Source organism: Loxodonta africana, chromosome 15 (genome assembly GCF_030014295.1).
Source record: "Loxodonta africana isolate mLoxAfr1 chromosome 15, mLoxAfr1.hap2, whole genome shotgun sequence".
In the NCBI taxonomy this organism is placed as follows: domain Eukaryota; kingdom Metazoa; phylum Chordata; class Mammalia; order Proboscidea; family Elephantidae; genus Loxodonta; species Loxodonta africana.
Genome location: NC_087356.1, coordinates 2,615,252 through 2,630,574, shown reverse-complemented (window position 1 = coordinate 2,630,574; position 15,323 = coordinate 2,615,252). Strand labels below are relative to the sequence as shown.

Genomic DNA, 15,323 nt, shown 5'->3' with positions numbered 1-15,323 from the left:
GCCGCCGCCCGGGCCAATCGCCGCCTGCCGCCGCGCCGCCTCCACCAATGGGCGGCGAGCGGGGGCGGGCCCTGGTCGGACTAGGCTGCGCCGGCGAGTAAACAAGGTGCGGGCGCCGGGCCCGGGCGGCGGGGTTGCGGGCAGGGCCGCGCGGGGCTCGGGGCGTGGGGAGCGGGCAGGGCCGCGCGGGACGTGGGCAGCGGGCAGGGCCGCGCGGGACGTGGGGAGCGGGCAGGGCCGCGCGGGGCGTGGGCAGCGGGCAGGGCCGCGCGGGGCTCGGGGCGTGGGCAGCGGGCAGGGCCGCGCGGGACGTGGGGAGCGGGCAGGGCCGCGCGGGACGTGGGGAGCGGGCAGGGCCGCGCGGGACGTGGGCAGCGGGCGGGGCCGCGCGGGGCGTGGGGAGCGGGCGGGGCCGCGCGGGACGTCGGACGTCCGCGTCCTCGGGGCCGCCTGGTGGGGGCGCTGCGTCCCCGCCGGCCGTCGCCGTGGCCGTCTCCCGGAGGCTCGCGCTCTGGGCAGCCCCGGCTCGGGCCTCGCGGGGCGGCGCGGGCGGCGTCTGGGTCGGACCCCGCATGAAGCTGCGGGCAGAGACTTAAACACCGGGGACGTGCAGGTCTCCTGGGAAGCAGCCACCAACCCGGAGTTACTCAACCCACTGAGCGACTCGGGGATCCTGTAGGGCAGAGTGGGACCGCCCCACGGGGTTCCCAAGGAGCGGCTGGTGGATTCCAACTACCGACTTGGGGTTAGCAGCCGAGCTCTTCACCACAGCGCCCCCGGTAGTGACTGGGCACGGGGACGTTCAGGTTCTGGGCGTGTTTGTCTGCTGCCGCGACTCTGCTGTAGGTCTGGGGAGGTCAGACCTAGTCCCTGCCTTCAGGGAGCTTGTGTTAGTTTGCAGACACAAGTCACTGGATCCTCACAGCTGCTTCATACTGCTAACATTTTACAGGAGAAAAGCGAAGCTCACAAAGACTCGGCGTGGATGTGGGGTCTGCTAACTCCACTTCTAGCAACTCATCCTTGGGAAATGATTCCTCGCGACCAAGATCTATTCAAGAGGGCCCTCACTGTGGTCACTTCGTGACAGCATGGTCCACTGACAGTGTAGAGCGTTCCTTACTCGTTATAAATGGTCTGTACACGACTGGGAGGAAATAGAACTGCCAACAAGGCTTCTCTCCAAGGGTCCACAATAAAGGACTTTTGTGTTTTTCTTGATACTTTTATGCACTTTTGTGTTTCCTAGTGTAAGTAGCCTTTGAGAAGATTACATGTCATTTACCAGGACATACATGTTGTTTAAAATGATCTTTCAAAAGCATCCTATAGAAACGCATTTGCAGTATCATAAAAATAACAGGATATTTTAAAAGCACTGTGGCCACAATCATGTAAAAGGTGTTTTTGTAGAAGGTAATGTGCCAAAACAAAAAAGTCCTCGGGTGGTACAAACGGTAAAGTGCTTGACTACTAGCCAGAGACTGGAGAATTGAAGCCTTTGAATTGTGGCGTTGGTGAAGAATATTGAATATACCATGGACTGCCAGAAGAACGAACAGATCTGTCTTGGAAGAAGTACGGCCAGAAGGCTCCTTAGAAGCAAGGATGGTCACACTTTGTCTCATGTACATCGAACATGTTACCAGGAGGGATCAGTCCCTGGTGAAGGACATCACGCTTGGTAAAGTTGAGGATCAGCAAAAAAGAGGAAGGCCCTCAATGAGACAGATTTGACACAGTGGCTGCAACAACAGGCCGAAGCATAACAATGATCGTGAGGGCAACAGTGGGCTCGGATATAGCGGCAATTATGAGGACGAGGATGGCACAGGACCAGGCAGTGTTTCAGTCTGTGGTACACAGGGTCGCTATGAGTCAGGATCGACTTGATGGCACCTAACAACAACGAGCCAAAAGGTTAGTGGTTTGAACCTACCCAGAGGTGCCTCAGAAGACAGGTCTGGCAGTCTCCTTCTGAGAGGCCACGGCCTTGAAAACCCTCTGGCGCAGTCCTACTCCGCTGCGCGGAGTTGCCATGAGTAAGAACCAACTCCATGGCAACCAACGATACCGTGCAAAAATAGGCCTGTGGTGTAACTTTGACTGACCACAGGAAAAAAATATTTTGTGAAAAGCTTTTTAAAAGCTGGTAGTAATGTCTCTTCTGCATCGTGGGCTCAGAGCCAGGACCAGGCCAGCCGCATCTCCGCATTCTTCAGCTAGTCTTCTCCAGAGGGCGATAAGCCGCGCTGAGCAGTTTGCTTCACTCCTGCAGATGACAGGATAAGCCCCTGCCGGCAGAAGTAATGATGACACTGCTGACGTTTCCCACTGGATTGTCACCGTTCCTTTTAAGGGCGGGGGGGGGAATCCATTATAATGGATTCAACCCCTTCAGCTCATACTTTCCAATCTCCAAGTCAAGATAAAATGACATGAGTCACATGATTGGAAAGTCATTAATGAAGGAACAGTTCTAGAGGGCAGACAGAGAAAACTCTCTGAATTTGGAGAGGGGGCTCTGACCTTTGACAAGTTACTGTTTCCTTGGCCTCAGGGTCCCTTGAAAAACAACCTGTTTTTGGGGAAAACCTTTGACCAGAACAACGGGATCAAACTTGGAAAACACAAACAGCCATTTACACTGTCACTATGCAAAGACAAAGAATCTAGTACAGTGCAAACAATGCTGTTCACAGGGTGGTTTTCTGTTTATAACAGAGGCCTCAGTACTTCACCAGCTTCTCCCCTGGCTCTGTGCCGTCTGCCCCACGCCTGGTTAGTCATAGCATCAGTGGAGACATTTGCTACTTGACCTCCAGTACCCTCATTGGCCCTTCCTGGGCCATTTTTCTTACTGGCCATTTGGATCAGGACATTTCCAAGTTTTACCTAAATATTTATTCTTGAGTTTTAAACCCATGGCTAACTCTTCCTCTTCTCAAGTCTTAGCTCAAATCCACTTCCTTCAGATGGTCTTTCTTCATCTTGACTAGGTTGGGTCGAAGTTATGGGTGCTATGTGCTCCCCATCCCTAGTACTTACCTTAAGACCTATTGATTGATTCATTCCTAAGTGACTGCACTGTATCAGGTACTGTTCTAAAGGTGGGAATATAAAGTCCCTGCCCTTGTGGAACTCAGATTCTAGTGTGCGGGCAGCAGAAAATACACAAATCTGTCCTTTAATATCTAGTAATAAGTGCTATGGAAAAAAGCAAGGCAAGCTACGGAGACAGATTGGGGCGATGCTGGTTTAGGCAGGGTAATCTGGGAGGCCCTCTAAAAGGAGGTGATATCTGAACAAAGGTTTAAGGGAAGTAAGGAGATGAGCCTCACAAAGACCTGGGGGAAAGTGTTCCAGGTGGAAGAAACAGCAAGCTGAAAGGCCCTTGTGTGACTGTCTTCCTCACTATGTGGTAAACTCACCAAGGAGTTGGTGGCACCTGGTATAGAGTAGGGGTTTACCCGAACAAAACCAAATCTGCTGCTGTCAATTCCAACTCAGAGGGAACCTATAGGACAAGAGTACAACTGCCCCGCTGGGTTTCCAAGGAGCAGCTGGTGGATTTGAACTGCCAACCTTTTGGTTAGTAGCCAAGCTCTTTACCACTACACCACCAGGGCTCCATATATATATATATATATATATATACACACACCCTCCACGTTGTTTGCTTAGTAGCATAATACTTTCAGGATGGCTTTATAGTGTAGAATCCAAGCACATCGAAACATGGAGCCCTGCCCAGCTGGGGATCACTTTCTGAGAGATGACCGTGTCTCACAGCAAAAGCACCCAGCGTGCATACCAGGTGCTGGGGTAAAGCCACAGCCTGGACACAGAACAAGTGTGCCCTTCAGTTTAGGTCAGAGAGGGGTAAGCCCTCATTCTGTGGATTACACCTATTTTTTTATAAATTCCATTTTTGCTTGCCAACGTTTTACTGTGAGATGGTCCCAGGATACTTGTTCCTTGTCCTGCTACATGTACCTATGTTAAGAAGCCACCTCTCAACCACGGCCACTTCTGTCTCTATTACAGATACTGAACACAGACAGAGCTCAAACAGGCAAACTGTAGACTTGCCAAGATTTATACATATTTTGTTTTTTATTACCAATCAAAAATAAATTCCATATATTGTTTACCAAATATTATCATTGTTTTGTGACAAAAGACACAAGACTCAACAACAAAACTCCCCGAGAGTCAAACTCATAACTGCCAAAAAAAAAATCACAAAAATATACAAATTAAAATCTTACGCAAAATAAATATGAGTTATTTGCTACGGTGGCTGTGACCTGCCTACCCACGTGGATGCCATTTGCAAAGGTCCCCCTTCCCTGGGAAGACATGGAGGGGGGGGTGGGCCAGTTCCAGGGTACGGCTCAGCCCAGGAACTGGAGGTGGAATAAAAAGTGAAAAACCACTGGGAGGAGGAAGTCACCGGACTAGTAATATTTGGAAATAATTATGACCCTCTGTAAGAACTGATTCTACACGGGCAGGAGGGGGAGGGAAGGACCATCCATTGGTAGGAACTGTGTGTGCAAAGAGGTAGCTGTAGACGTGTGTGTACTACTCCTTTTGCTTCACACACACACAGAGTTCAGGCCATGTGTTTGCTCACCTGTGCGAACGCCCAGTTTTGCATTGCTCACCTGTGCTGAGCGCGCTCAGAAACACAGCTCTGCGTTGCTCACCTGCGCTAAGTGCGCTCAGAAACACAGCTCTGCGTTGCTCACCTGCACTGAGCACGCTCAGGAACACAGCTCTGCATTGCTCACCTGCACTGAGCACGCTCAGGAACACAGCTCTGCGTTGCTCACCTGCGCTAAGCGCGCTCAGAAACACAGCTCTGCGTTGCTCACCTGCACTGAGCACGCTCAGGAACACAGCTCTGCATTGCTCACCTGCGCTAAGCGCGCTCAAGAACACAGCTCTGCAGGCTACTGCATGGTCTCAGGAAGCAAGCTGTTCCTCTACAATCTAAGGGCTTTCCCCAGCTGAAACAAAGGCCTGCTGTCTTTCCCTTATGGCTGAAAATCCATGAGCGTCACCACCTTCTCTCCAGGCTTTTAAGAGTCAATTCGGTGACAGGGGAAGCCCTCTGACCAGGGGCAGATATACTTGGTGCAAGACATTTCCTGGTCCCAAGTTAGGATTCCCTAGGCACCCAGATGGCACAGCACTTGCGGTGACAGGACTCCCCTGGTTAATACTCAGGCAGGTCTGCAGTTCCCCTCACCTGGATCTTGGGCTCAGGCTCTGGTTCCACCAGATAAAGGGCCATTGTGGACCCTGGTCCCACAGCCTCTCTACCAGTCGGAAGCCTGGAGCTCTGCAGCCCCAGGGAGGCAGTGCCGGGGAAGGATTTTGGGGGGGCAGGGCTCTGGGGGTACAGTACCAATAGCTTCGGCAACGGCCAGGATCGCCTCTCCCATCAGGAATACAGGGCTGCCAGCTTACACCTTTCAGGTGGAAGCCGCCTTTCCTGGGGTTCCCTATGTGTGTGAACAAGGACAGGTACGCCCCGGCCACCGAGTAAAGAGCACGAAGAACTTCTTACACAGATTTTCAGTAGGTTCTCTTGTCCCCAGACCCTAGGATGGACTGGGGTTTTGGGATCAGGGAGTTTGGAAAGAAGGGCTTCATAGGTCAGTGAAGGAGCCTTAACTTTCCTTCGGGGGCAAGAAGGGGGTGGTGGTATCAACTGCTAACAACGCAGGTGCCTGTGGCCAGATTCACTCCTAGAATCAAAAGGAGCAAAGCAGACAAGTCACCTGGAACACAGACGCTCTCCCAGAGGGAAGACCTTTGGGGAAATGTGAGGCAAGGGCCTGCGGAGCAGGCGTTGCGATCTTAAAGTTCTGAGACGCTGCCTAACGCTTTCAGTCAGCTCATCAAAAGTGGCGAGCTGTCCAAAGGGGCAGACGCGTGGCAGACCAGTGGGGGCAGGTGTGAGATGGCTCGCCTGAGCCTAGACTCCCTGGGAGAGCCGTCCACAGAGTGCTGGATCCAGTGACAGGCAGGAGCAGGTGTGCCCGCTCTGAGGCTGTGGTTTTCACATTCCTGACCTGTTACCCAGAATCCCTTGACCCCAGCGACGTCACCGAGCCTCAGTGCACGTGCCCAGGTGTTTGTTCTCAATGCTATTTGGTTCTTCGCTTCCTGGGAAGAAGTGTTCTCTGCTCCAGAGAGGTCCCTCCTCTGGCCGAGCTCTGGGATCCCATCTCTGGAGGAGGAAAAGTGGGCTCCCCGAGTCAGGGATATAACCCAGAGGTGGTGGCTGGGAGCAGATTATGGCTATTGCTTCCTGTAGCAAGAAACTCTTCCCTTGTTAAAGTTTTTGGAAAAAAAAAAAATTCCTTTTTCCTTTAAGAAAGTTCCTTAACCCTGTCTCCCTTACCCATTCCCTTCCCAAAATTATATTTTAAAAGAGGAGCAGCAAGCCTTGTTTAGAAATTCTCTCAGTAAAAAACAGCCTTGCTCACAGGAGCTGGCCCGTGGCTCCAGCCAGTCCCAGGGCTGGGCAGCCTCTACCTCAGAGCTGCTCAGGGCTCCCTGTCAGAGGACCAAATTGCCACGGGCTGGGGGCCATCTGGATGCTCAGATGGCCATCTGCACCCCCGTTCTGGCCAACTAGGCTCCCTATCTTCATGTGGGCCCACTGGGGAGGCCCCCGCAGGGCTGGCGGGGGGCCCCGGGCCCTCCTGTCAGATGGCGCTCTCATGAGAGGTTCTGTGCAGTAAGGAGTTTCGTTCGTTGAGTAGAGTTGTGGTCTCGTCCACTACAGGCAGCTCAGACTTCTCGGAGGTCTCCGAGTAGGTGGTACACCCGTCCACAGGAAACTGGGGGCAGTTCTCCATGCGTGAGGCCAGCAGCCCGTTCTGGTACTGCTGCCGGCTGATCTGCAGGAAGAAGGGAAGAGGTTCACAGACAGCAGGGGCTGGGAGGCAGAACCTCATCGGAAAGGGGAAACGGGGCCGGAGCCGCGACCATGGGCCTGTAACAGCGGCATGACCAAGCGGAGCCTCCAGAAAAGCTTAGGAAGAGTAAGGGCGAGACTAAAGAGGAAACACAGCTCGGGTCTGGGCCCCTATGCTGGGTCTGGTGGATGGAAGAAGTTGCTGGCTCCCGAGACAGAGTGGTCCAAACACCCGGGAGGACAGCAGCACTGCCTGGGCGGAGCGGGCACTGTGCCCACCTTAATGTACTGGAGGTCCGTGAGTGCGCGGACGCTGAAGTCAGAGATGTACTGGCCCAGGATGGAGCTGCCGAACTGGACGCTGCTGCCAGCCGTGGGAGAGGAGCTCGTGACATCTGTGCGGTCCGGGTAACTGAGGGAGGCCGAGCGGCTGAGGGGATACGACGGGGAGCGGTCTGTGGGGAGAGCAGAGGACGTCGGGTCAGAAGCCACGCAGGTGCCCACTCATGGCCTCTTGGTGACCTCGTCCCACCCCCCAGGACAGGAAGTAGCTCTTAGGAGCAGACAGAAGTGTCGTGTGGAAGCTTTAACTGCAGAAGGCCTGAACTCGTCAAAGCAAATGAGTTAGCTCGTTTGGAGGATGTGTCATGCAACACGTACTAAAATGTCTACCAAAACAACGGCAAATGCAAACAAGAAGAAAAGTCAAAGACACAAAGTTTAGGGCAACAAAACCCCTCATTTCCCAACAATGAGTCAGTCAAAGGCAACACACTGATTCACCCTAGGGTTACAGACGAGCCGCTGCCCCTGTCCCAACGACAGCTTGTGACATAAACTGCATACACGTTACACTGACGGTAGGAGCAGTCTGCGCTCTTCCCTCACGCACACACACACCCTCACACACTGACGGTAGGAACAGTCTGCGCTCTTCCCTCACGCACACACACACACCCTCACACACTGACGGTAGGAGCAGTCTGCGCTCTTCCCTCACGCACACACACACCCTCACACACTGACGGTAGGAACAGTCTGCGCTCTTCCCTCACGCACACACACACACCCTCACACACTGACGGTAGGAACAGTCTGCGCTCTTCCCTCACGCACACACACACCCTCACACACTGACGGTAGGAACAGTCTGCGCTCTTCCCTCACGCACACACACACACCCTCACACACTGACGGTAGGAGCAGTCTGCGCTCTTCCCTCACGCACACACACACACACCCTCACACACTGACGGTAGGAGCAGTCTGCGCTCTTCCCTCACACATACACCCTCACGCACTGACGGTAGGAGCAGTCTGCGCTCTTCCCTCACACATACACCCTCACGCACTGACGGTAGGAGCAGTCTGCACTCTTCCCTCACACATACACACACACACCCTCACACACTGACGGTAGGAGCAGTCTGCGCTCTTCCCTCACACATACACCCTCACGCACTGACGGTAGGAGCAGTCTGCACTCTTTCCTCACACATACACACACACACCCTCACACACTGACGGTAGGAGCAGTCTGCGCTCTTCCCTCACACATACACCCTCACGCACTGACGGTAGGAGCAGTCTGCACTCTTCCCTCACACATACACACACACACCCTCACACACTGACGGTAGGAGCAGTCTGCGCTCTTCCCTCACACATACACCCTCACGCACTGACGGTAGGAGCAGTCTGCGCTCTTCCCTCACGCACACACACACACCCTCACACACTGACGGTAGGAGCAGTCTGCGCTCTTCCCTCACACATACACCCTCACGCACTGACGGTAGGAGCAGTCTGCACTCTTCCCTCACACATACACACACACACCCTCACACACTGACGGTAGGAGCAGTCTGCGCTCTTCCCTCACACATACACCCTCACGCACTGACGGTAGGAGCAGTCTGCACTCTTCCCTCACACATACACACACACACCCTCACACACTGACGGTAGGAGCAGTCTGCGCTCTTCCCTCACACATACACCCTCACGCACTGACGGTAGGAGCAGTCTGCACTCTTCCCTCACACATACACACACACAACCTCACACACTGACGGTAGGAGCAGTCTGCGCTCTTCCCTCACACAGACACCCTCACGCACTGACGGTAGGAGCAGTCTGCACTCTTCCCTCACACATACACACACACAACCTCACACACTGACGGTAGGAGCAGTCTGCGCTCTTCCCTCACACATACACCCTCACGCACTGACGGTAGGAGCAGTCTGCACTCTTCCCTCACACATACACACACACAACCTCACACACTGACGGTAGGAGCAGTCTGCGCTCTTCCCTCACACATACACACACACCCTCACACACTGACGGTAGGAACAGTCTGCGCTCTTCCCTCACGCACACACACACACCCTCACACACTGACGGTAGGAGCAGTCTGCGCTCTTCCCTCACACATACACCCTCACGCACTGACGGTAGGAGCAGTCTGCACTCTTCCCTCACACATACACACACACAACCTCACACACTGACGGTAGGAGCAGTCTGCGCTCTTCCCTCACACATACACCCTCACGCACTGACGGTAGGAGCAGTCTGCACTCTTCCCTCACACATACACACACACAACCTCACACACTGACGGTAGGAGCAGTCTGCGCTCTTCCCTCACACATACACACACACCCTCACACACTGACGGTAGGAACAGTCTGCGCTCTTCCCTCACGCACACACACACACCCTCACACACTGACGGTAGGAGCAGTCTGCGCTCTTCCCTCACACATACACCCTCACGCACTGACGGTAGGAGCAGTCTGCACTCTTCCCTCACACATACACACACACAACCTCACACACTGACGGTAGGAGCAGTCTGCGCTCTTCCCTCACACATACACACACACACCCTCACACACTGACGGTAGGAGCAGTCTGCACTCTTCCCTCACACATACACCCTCACGCACTGACGGTAGGAGCAGTCTGCGCTCTTCCCTCACACATACACCCTCACGCACTGACGGTAGGAGCAGTCTGCACTCTTCCCTCACACATACACACACACAACCTCACACAATGATGGTAGGAACAGTGTGCACTGTTCCCTCACGCATACACACACACACCCTCACGCACTGATGGTAGGAATAGTCTGTGCTCTTCCCTCACACATACACACACACACACTCACGCACTGACGGTAGGAGCAGTCTGCGCTCTTCCCTTGCATATACACACACAACCTCACACACTGATGGTAGGAATAGTCTGCGCTCTTCCCTCACGCATACACACATACATCTTCACACATGGCTCCCTGTCACATCTTAAAATGCTCTTTTTTAAGAGTTCTCTTTGTTTCTTTGGAAACCCTGGTGGCGTAGTGGTTAAGTGCTACGGCTGATAACCAAAGGGTCGGCAGTTCAAATCCGCCAGGCGCTCCTTGAAACTCTATGGGGCAGTTCTACTCTATCCTATAGGGTCGCTATGAGTCGGAATCGACTCGACAGCACTGGGTTGGGCTGGGTTTTTCTTTGTTTCTTGTTTTTAAATTGTACTTTAGATGAAGGTTTACAGAGCAAACTACTTTCAGTACTGAGTTAAAAGGGTGTCCGAGGCCATACTCTCGGGGTTTGTCTAGTCTGTTAGACCAGTAAGTCTTGTCTTTATTCCTTTAAATGCTCTTAAAGGGTCAAAAGTGTGTCCTGTACACGGCCTGCTCTGTGCAAAACACAGTCCTACCCCTACACCTGTGTCTGCTGAGCCCCGTCAGCCTGGCAGAGAGGGTGGCCGTGGGTGCCCCAGCTTCCTACAGCTTCCCCAGGCTCTCCTGAGACAAAGCGCAAGGCAGTAGAGGTGTGCGCCTGCCTCTTCCCACCACTAGAGGGAGCACAGGCCTCCTATCAATTCCCAGCTGGAAAGGGCAGCAAACCGTCCACCTCCAATGGGGATGGAACCGCCGGTTAGTCTGAAAAAGGAACTGCGCCCTGTACTGCACACTGCTAGCTCTTATTTCTGGGAACACTTAGAAAGCGGTGAAATCCACAAAGAAGTGGAATGCGAAGGCACGCTGACTGTAAACAAGCCCATCTGCTCATTAGCTGACTACTAGTCGGCTAGTCTAACAGCCAGCAAATGGAGCAAACGAATTGAAATCCAGGAGATTGAGGGGCCAGAGCAGTGAGGGTGAATTCAGTGACGCTCCCATCTCTGAGCTTCAGTAAAGCTTGGGTTTTCATTCAGAAACCCACCAAAACAGCCTGGAATAGTTCATGATCTGGTAGGGTACAGCCATTGGTGGGTCACTCATTCCAACTTAAGAAACACCTCTGGGACACTAGGGGTACTGGTTAATATTTCATATTAATTATTTAGAAGATGGAATCCTGTCAGTTAATGCTCATTAACACCTCAGAAACAGGAAGTGAATTTCACACCAACACAAATTAGTGACGTGACCTATTAAAAATAGGAATCCTAGAAAGAAATAGAACAAAATATTAAGTGTCTGTTTCTGAGAAAGGAAATTATGGTGCTTTTAAAATTTCTTAATACTTTTTTTCTACTTGCCAAATTTCTAAATAAGCCTATGTTACTTTTATGGTTAAAACACAACAATAAACGTAACAAAAAATAAGGGGTTTTGACCCAGTAATTCCATTTCTGAAAGAATAGTCTAAGGACAAAATCCAGAACACAGAAAAGGTTTTTTGCATAAAGAGGCTCACATCACCATGTGAGTTATACTGTGAACATCCCTAAAGGGAAGAATTAAGAAACGAGGGCACGTGTGCCCAGTCGAACACCGTGGGGCTTAACTTGGAAGTTCGGGGAAAAACATCTGTTACCACATTAGGTAAACGCATCAGGATGCAACCACCTTCTGGACATTCATGAGACGAGACTTTGTGCAGAAAGGGAGGACAGGAAGCAAGAGGTGACGCTGGGCAGCTCAAAAGAGAGTAAGGCTGCTTCTAGTCACCTTTTACCCTCTTTTGGTTTGTTTGTTCTTAGGTTCAAAATAGACAGGCATGTCCTGGTGCAGTTAAGAAGGAAAAAGCCCAACTATATGAATATACAAGGAGTCCTGGCGAGTGCCATCTGCTCTCGTAAAGACTGCAGCCTAGGAAAACCCGAGGGGCAGTTCCACTCTGTCACATGGGGTCGCTCTGAGTCGGAATCCACTCAGGGGAAACAGGAACAGATATGAATATAAATTGACTGAGGAAATTGGCCTTTTCCTAAATACTTTCTGAATGGAACGTCACATTTTAATCGTAATAGAGAAAATACAGAAATAATAATTGCGCCAACAATTATTATAAATATGACTAATATAAAATGCTCACTTACTCCTCTCCTCACAACTCTCTGGGGTGGGAATATACATTGCTCCCACCTCACCTACAAGGAAATCCTGCCTTGGAGAGGAAGTTAACATCCCAGCATCATCTGGCTAGTAAGTGGGGAGACGGGGTACAAACGGGGCGGCCTGACTCTGGCTGCTGCGCTGGCGGCTCCCCGGGCAGACACATGCAAGTAACAAAATGGAAAGCAAAGCCTATGAAGAAAGGTGGAAGGTTTTTCAGAGGCAGCTGACGAGCTGACGTGTAATCCCGAGGGCAGTGAGTGGCCTCCATCGGGAGGATGCAGGCCAGCTGTGCTCTGTTCCCACCAGCACTCAGAGGGCAGCAGCCTGGCGAGTGGCTCAGAAACCCACTCACACCCTCCAGGATGCACACGTGGCCTGGCCAGAAGGGAACCTTGCTTCCAGCCTGTCATCGTGTGCTTGTGAGTGAGTCTGTGTGTCTGTGGGCGTAAGCACATGTGTGTGTCTTCTCAAGGACCTCTGAGGAGACCCTTCCAGGCTGGAGCAAAGCCACTCAGGAGCTGGGCACTAGGTCAAGCAGCCAGTGCAAGTCGGGCTGCCCGCAAGTCTGAACAGGTGGGACAGCCCAGGTGCCTTTGGGGCGAGGTTCATGCAGCTGCGGTGCGTGGGGCCAGACCACAGGTGGCGGCATGACCTTCTCCAGCACACCACATTACCTGAGAGCCAGGAGAGCAGGGAGTTGCGCTTGCCAGGTGGACACCCGGCTTGGGCTGATGGCACTGGATCAAAAGAGGACAAAGTCAAGTGATGGGCGGGGCCAGGACGCAGGACATGGGGCCACAGGAACAAAACGGAGAGGCAGACCTGACGGGACTAGGCTGCCTCGGTGGAGAGAAGAGCCCAAGTAGAGAAGGTCGACTGGGCTCTGCCGGGGACGTGCAAACCAATGAGCCCCGTGTGGAGAAGGGCCGAGATTGGTGGGGCATGCCTGGGGCTCCTACAGTTAATCTAGAGCTCCCTAGAAGTCACCTCCTGTTCTATCCTCTTCAAGCAGGTACTGAGGGCCTACAGTCAGGGCACAGAGCCAGGACCCTGGTCCAGGCCTGGGAGGCATTGCTGCAGAGAGAATGCCTAAGAAGGCACCTCCCCCCGTGCCTACATGCCCTTCTGAACATCTCCCCAGCTGGCCGGAGGAGAGGTGCTCTTGGGAGGGGCACTGGAGCTCCCCACGCCCACCCCAGTCCTCCCGAAGTGGTCTGGGCAGGTCCACCTGCTCCAGGACCCAGCTCCGGAGCCTTGTTCCTCTAAGCCCCCTCTAGAGCGCCTAAGCCACCCTGGCTCACCCAGGTGAGGGGGCACCAGCAGGTGAGCCAAGTGCTGTATTCCTGGGTACCCCGGCCACATGCACGGGGGCCACTTTGTCCAAGGTCAGCCACAGGCTTAGCTCCAGAGGCTTTCCAGGGCCCACAACACCACAGACAAGAAGGCCTGCTCCATGGCGGGCTCCTCCCTCTCCTCCTGCAGTGCCCCCCAGGCTCCTCCTTCTCCTGCAGTGCCCCCCAGACTCCTCCCTCTCCTCCTGCAGTGGCCTGCCCAGGCTCCTCCCTCTCTTGCAGTGCCCCCCCCAGGCTCCTCCCTCTCTTGCTGTGGCCCCCTGAGGCTCCCGGGGTCACACCCTAGTGGAGCAGCTGAGCCAGGGTGGGCTGGGCCTGGCCGGCAGGGCACCACTCAACCACACTGTCTCTGGCAGGGGAACTCAAGCAGCTCAGGACCAGAAAAGCAGAGGGCACCAGGGGGCCAGAGCAGGGTGCTCATGCTAAGGTCCTTCTGTAGACCTTGGATAGCCCCTCTTGGAAGGTGTCTAGTCCCCGCTTTGCTCCCAAGACCCTTTATTCCATCAGAAACAGCCCTTAACCAAAAGGCCTCATCTGAGCCTAGAATACCAAACCCATTTGCAAGCCGCCCCAGCACAGAGATCCTGGCCAGGCTCCCAACCTTGGGACCGTTCTGACCCCTCTGTCCCCAACCCCCTGTGCCAGTCCTCAGGAGCAAAGCCCTGCCAGCCTCCCGCCATCTGCCTCCTACACTCAGCCTCTTCCCACCATTATGGCCACCAGAAGCCCTGCTGGTCCACTCTGCCCTAGCATCCTACTTCCTACCACAGCCACTTTCCACCGATGTTTTAGGGGTCCCCAACATGTCCCTCACTCCCCAGACCTCTTCCCTCTCAGGCAAGGTGGTCTCTTCATTGTCACGGGAACATGTACCCAGCTCCCTTCAGGCCTCTGCTCAAAATCCTTCCTCATCCCTTCCCCTCCACCTTTTGAGCCCCATCCAAAGACACCAGCTACCCTGCCTTCCAGGCCACTTCCCCTGGAGTGCTGGCAGTCGAGCCTTCCCCATCTCCCTCTGCCCTGAGGCACCAGTGAAGGCTTATGTTCTTGGTTATGAGCCACGGCGGCTGCCTTGGTTCCCAGGAGTTACTCTCCCCACTCCAAGGGCCACTGGAGGAAGGCCAAGGCTGAGATCCAGCCCACTAACTCACCAGAGGGGGCTGAGGCCAGGGCCATGATCCCGTAGTAGGAGAAGGCACCCGTCTCAAACTTCATGTTCTCCTTGCCGGCCTCCACTTCTACCTTCCCCTGGAGAACACGTGGTCAGGGTTACAACAGTGAGGGAGAGAAGACAGACGGTGAGACAGAAAGGACGAGGCAAGAGGGGACATGGTGGAGGCATAGGACCACGGGGTGGACGTCGCAGAGGGTGGGCAACGTGGGCAGGCAGAGGTTCAGGGGACAGGCCTCAAGCTCCCAGAGCAGGCAGCTGGCAGGTGAAGTCTCAGGGGTGCGAGGGCGGCTGTGGTGCAGGGGGAGGCGGGGGCACTCACCTGCAGGATGAGGATGAAGTAGTCAGCCGGCTTGTTGCGGGTGTACAGGTAGTGGTGGCTGTGGTACTTGTTGTGCTCGTCAAACCTGAGCTCCTGGATGACGTCCGGGTATTTGAGCAGCCGCAGCAGGATTTTCTCCGATATCAACGAGGGGTTAAACAGGGGCACCTCTGCCGGGG

The 15,323-nt window shown here is 54.0% G+C and overlaps 1 protein-coding gene and 1 long non-coding RNA gene across 3 annotated transcripts in view; one reads left to right on the top strand and one right to left on the bottom strand.

Moving 5' to 3' along the window:
- Positions 1–64: 64 nt before the first annotated feature.
- On the top strand, positions 65–1,221 carry LOC135227760 (uncharacterized). Its single transcript, XR_010317885.1, has 2 exons — positions 65–106; positions 953–1,221. It is a non-coding gene; the product is annotated as an uncharacterized LOC135227760 (long non-coding RNA).
- Positions 1,222–5,571: 4,350 nt separating this feature from the next.
- CNNM4 (cyclin and CBS domain divalent metal cation transport mediator 4) overlaps positions 5,572–15,323 on the bottom strand; it is a 36,512-nt gene continuing 26,760 nt past the window's right edge. The window contains exons 4-7 of one of the 2 annotated variants that reach the window (XM_003422025.4): positions 15,145–15,314; positions 14,803–14,899; positions 7,217–7,392; positions 5,572–6,920 (exon numbers count right to left, since the gene is read on the bottom strand). In XM_003422025.4, the coding sequence (XP_003422073.2) occupies positions 6,726–6,920; positions 7,217–7,392; positions 14,803–14,899; positions 15,145–15,314 (638 nt within the window). In that variant the 3' untranslated portion in view covers positions 5,572–6,725. Of the gene's footprint in view, positions 6,921–7,216; positions 7,393–8,218; positions 13,037–14,802; positions 14,900–15,144; positions 15,315–15,323 lie in introns of those variants that run through there. The other variant, XM_064268419.1, reaches the window with a different exon arrangement.